Source organism: Babylonia areolata, chromosome 12 (genome assembly GCF_041734735.1).
Source record: "Babylonia areolata isolate BAREFJ2019XMU chromosome 12, ASM4173473v1, whole genome shotgun sequence".
NCBI classification, from domain to species: domain Eukaryota; kingdom Metazoa; phylum Mollusca; class Gastropoda; order Neogastropoda; family Buccinidae; genus Babylonia; species Babylonia areolata.
Window position 1 is genome coordinate 5,524,332 of NC_134887.1, and position 5,000 is coordinate 5,529,331.

The 5,000-nt window shown below is 43.9% G+C and overlaps 1 protein-coding gene across 1 annotated transcript in view; it reads left to right on the forward strand.

Moving 5' to 3' along the window:
* Nucleotides 1–255: 255 nt before the first annotated feature.
* LOC143288258 (potassium voltage-gated channel protein egl-36-like) overlaps nt 256–5,000 on the forward strand; it is a 30,693-nt gene continuing 25,948 nt past the window's right edge. The window contains exons 1-3 of the mRNA XM_076596606.1: nt 256–446; nt 3,387–3,669; nt 4,252–4,470. Coding sequence (XP_076452721.1) covers nt 310–446; nt 3,387–3,669; nt 4,252–4,470 — 639 coding nt within the window. The 5' untranslated portion in view covers nt 256–309. The remainder of the gene's footprint in view (nt 447–3,386; nt 3,670–4,251; nt 4,471–5,000) is intronic.

A 5,000-nucleotide genomic window follows, 5' to 3' on the forward strand; every position in this document is an offset into this window, starting at 1 on the left:
AAGAAGGAGGAGAACAACAATAACAACAACAACAACAAGAATAACAACAACATGGGGAAGAACATATAAACAAGAAGAACAAGAAGAAAGGGACAGAACGATTTCCAATCGACCCAGCTCTCCCACCAAACAGGAGCAGTCACGACACGAAAAAAACACACAGAAGCACAGGCGGCGATTTCCATGTGACACAGCTATCAAAGCCAAAGTCAAAGCCACATGGCCAGTACAACCTTTCGCCAAGTTTCCAAAAATTCTCGCCATGTTCACATCGTCAGACCTGCAAACCCGCCCACAAACACGGGACGGATGTCTCGTGGTCAACTTTCACCAGACAGACCTCAGCAGGATTCGGCCAACAAGGCACAGCAGAAAGCGGAGAGAAAATTGATGGATCAAGTCCCAGAGCCACTCCTTTCCTCCGAGGTCAATCCTCCAGATCACCTGTAAGTGCTGAGACAGGGTTCAGTGGGTGTTTTTAAAGGTTGATGATCTGTGCCATCCTCTTGTCTCTCTGTTTTCTTCTTCTTCTTCTTCTTCTTCCTTCGCGGGCTGCAACTCCCTCGTTGGCTCGTATGTACACGAGTGGGCTTGTACGTGTATGACTGTTTTTACAGCGTCATGTAGGCAGCCATACTCCGTTTTCGGGGATGTGCATGCTGGGTATGTTCTTGTTTCTATGACCCACCGAACGCTGACATGGATTACAGGATCTTTAACGAGCGTTTTTTTTTTTTTTTTTTTTTTTTTTTTTTTTAAATCTTCTGCTTGCGTGTACACACAAATGGGGTTCAGGCACTAGCAGGTCGGTACATATGTTGACCTGGAAGATCGGAAAAATCTCCATACTTTACCCACCAGGCGCCGTTACCGAGATTCGAACCCGGGACCCTCAGATTGAAAGTCCAACTCTTTAACCACTTGGCTATTGCGCCTGTCTGTCTGTTTTGATTGACTGTCTTGTTGGAGCAATGTGCAGAATGGTTAAGACGCTTATCTGCCAATACAGTGCCCGTGGGAGTCTGGGTTCGAATCCCGCTCTCGCTCTTTCTTCCCAAGTTTGACTGGAAAATCAAACTGAGCGTCTAGTCATTCGGATGAGAAGATAAACGAGGTCTCGTATGCAGCACGCACTTGGCGCACTACATACCCCCCCCCCCCCCCCCCCCCCCCCCTCCAAACCCCCAAAAGACTAAACAAAAAAACAACACCAAAAAACAAACAAAAAAAAGGCAAGAAAAAATGTCCTCTGGCAGTTTCAGTTTCAGTTTCAGTAGCTCAAGGAGACGTCACTGCGTTCGGACGAATCCATATACGCTACACCACATCTGCCAAGCAGATGCCTGACCAGCGGCGTAGCCGAACGCGTTTAGTCAGGCCTTGAGAGAAAAAAAAGGTGAATAAATAATAGATAAGCGTACATGAATAAGTAAATAAATACATAAATAGATAAATAAATAAATTATAATTATAATATGAAAACAAGTGAGTCAAAAAGGTAGTGATAATAATAATAATAATAATAATAATAATAATAATAATAATAATAAAGAAAGAAAGAAAGAAATAAGACAACAATGATGATAAATAAGCAAATAAATGTAAAACATGAAGACACACATTCACACATACACCCACACATGCATAACAGATATGCGCCAAACATGCAGTTTCACAGATATGAAAGCACAGTCAAATACACATAAACCTACATAAGCCCCAACACACACACACACACACACACACACACACACACACACATTACCCTGCACCTCCTCTACCCCCCACCTCAACACACTCATTTCTAGGCTACGTATCGCCTCTGGCAAACTTATGTAAAAGAATTCCAGTCTGAGAGGCACACAAATAACATATGCATACGCTGCACTCAAGATCTGACAAGCGCGTTGGGTTTTGCTGATGTCAGGCATCTGCTTAAAGGATGTGGTGTAGCGTATGATTATGGATTGGTCCGAACGCAGTGATGCCTCCTCGAGAAACTGAAACTGAAACTGAAACTGTCTTGTTTTGGGAAATGCGTGATCGATGTGTTACTATTGTTGTTGAGGCTGTTGTTATCATTGTTGTTTGATGGTGATGTTGATGATCGTGATGATGAAATTAGTGGTGCTTCTGCTGCTGATGTGGTTGTTGTTGTTGTTGATATTGTTATTGTTATTATTATTGCTGTTGTTGTTGGTATTGTTTGATAATGATGATGATGAAGAGTAGCGGTGGTGGTGGTGCTGCTGCTGCTGTTAATATTGTTAATGTCATAGTTTCCCTTCTTCTTCTTCTTGCCAATATCGCCATCATCATCATTATTATTATTATTATCATTATCATCATCATTATTATTATTGTTGTTGTTGTTGTTACGCTGCTGGTCAGGCATGTGGTGTAGCGTATATGGATTTGACCGAACGCAGTGACGCCTCCTTGAGCTACTGATACTGATATAATTATTATTATTATTATTATTATTATTATTGTTGTTGTTGCTGCTGCTGTTGCTGCTGTTGTTGTTGTTGGTATCATTATCATTCCCCTTCTTTTCTTAATTGTCGTTGCTTTCTATGTTTGCTGTCTGTCTGTCTGTCTGTCTGTCTCTCTTTCTTCCTTCCATCGTTCCCAAAGTAATACAGCCCACCCACCCATCCTAGCCCCAATTCTTCACCCTCACTACAACAACAACAACACAAAAAAACAAAAACAAAAACAAAACCCATCTTCTATCTCATTTTTGACTCACTTGTGTAAACAAAGTGAGTCTATGTTTTAACCCGGTGTTCGGTTGTCTCTGTGTGTGTGTGTGTGTGTGTGTGTGTGTGTGTGTGTGTGTGTGTGTGTCCGTGGTAAACTTTAACATTGACATTTTCTCTGCAAATACTTTGTCAGTTGACACCAAATTAGGCATAAAAATAGGAAAAATTCAGTTCTTTCCAGTCATCTTGTTTAAAACAATATTGCACCTCTGGGATGGGCACAAAAAAAAAAAAAAAATGGAGCCTAATTATATGCACACTGCATTTACTGTTATATTTATATTTTTTGTACTCTCTAAACTTGGCACTTTGACCTCTTATTCGACACAACAACAAGAGGAGTCATTATTATCATTTTTTGTTCAAACAGGAACTTCTTTTGCTAAGCATGGAAGTTTTATTTATTTTGGCAAACGTTTTGGTGCAGATAGTAAAAAAAAAGGGAAATTACTCTGTAATTAATGCTAGGGGACTTAATTTGCTTTAAACTGATCTTTCTCATCTTAGACACTACATTTTGAAATTATACTCAATACATAAAAAGCTTGGATTTTTTTAAAAGTGTATCACAAGTGAGTCTTGAAGGCCTTGCCTCTCTTGTTTTGTTTGTTCGGTTCCCAGACCGTTCCAAAGCCAGGGCAAGGAACCGACGGACAAGCAGCCCACGCCACCCAGTTCCATCATACTGGATGTGGGTGGCAAGAAGTTCCGAACCACCAGGGACACCCTGATGAAGCTACCCAACACCCGACTCGGCAGACTGGTCCAGGAGAAGGGCCAGCTACGCAAGAACAGCGGAATGGTGGAGTTCTTCTTCGATAGGAACCCCAAGATGATGAACAGTGTTCTGGACCTGTACCGTAAGGGGGAGCTCCATCTGCCATCCAACATGTGCTGCAGCCTGGTAATACTAGAATCAGAAGCAGAATTAATTTATTATTATTATTTCAGGAAGAGGAATTCGGTTGTGGTGAAGTCTTGTGACACCCGTGCAGACATTAACAGTCATGATACTTATTAGCATTCGGCACACAATTTGTGTCACAAAGCCACGCAACAGAGTCATAGCAAACAAAACAAGCCTGATAAAAACAACAACATCACCTTTCTACTATTTAAACACACACACACACACACACACACACACACACACACACACACACACACACACGGGCACGCACACACACACGCGCGCACAGACACACAGACACACACACACACACACACACACATACGCGCGCACCATGCATCCATGGACACTGAAGTACATACACTTGGACAAATATTGAATAAATATGGTAATGAGGTCAATGTAAAGCAATAGCAAAATGTATTCAAACATACACACACACAGACACACAAACACACACAAACACACACACAAACACACACACACACACACACACACACACACAACGTAAGTAAAGCATAGAATCACCAATCACAGGCATCGTTTTCCAGTAAAGTTAACATTCTCCAACTGAAGGTGGAGGAGGAGCTGAGGTTCTGGGAGATTCCCGTCGAGCTGATGAGCTCCTGCTGCTGGAAGCACCTGGAGAACCACCGGAGCGAGAAGGCGGTGGTCAGCCAGATGCAGAAGTTCCTTCGGGTTCCCTTCCCGGAGGTTGTGGTCAAGGGAGCCGCCAGCTGGAGACTGAGACTGTGGGGTATGCTGGAACGTCCTCGGAGCTCGCTGGTTTCTAAGGTCCGTCCGTCCGTCTGTCTGTCTGTCTGTCTCCTTTTCTCTTTCTCTCTGTCTCTCTCTTTATCTGTCTCCCTCTTCCCCCGCCCCCCCCCCCTCCCCCGTCTCCCTCTCTCCCCCTCTCTCGCTCTCCCCCCTCTATTTCTCTCCCTCTCTCTCTCTCCCCTCTCTCTCCCTCTTCCTCCCTCCCTCTCCCTCCTCTCTCTCTCACGCCCCTCACTCTCGCTGGCTTCAAAGGTATGTATATCTGTCTCTCCGTTTGTCTGTCTGTCTGTCTGTCCTATCTCTCCCTCTATCTCTCTCTGTGTCTCCCTCTCTCTGTGTCTCCCTCTCTCTCCCCCCTCTCACTCCCTCTTTCTCTCTACCCCCTCTACCCCCCCACCCCCTCTGTTTCCCCCCCACCTCACCCTCCGCTGGCTTCTAAGGTATGCATGTCTGTCTCTCTCTCTGTGTCTGTCTCTCTCTCTCTGTGTCTCGCTCTCTATTTGCCTTGTTTATTGTTTAATAGGACATTTCGTCCTAACTTGTACTGT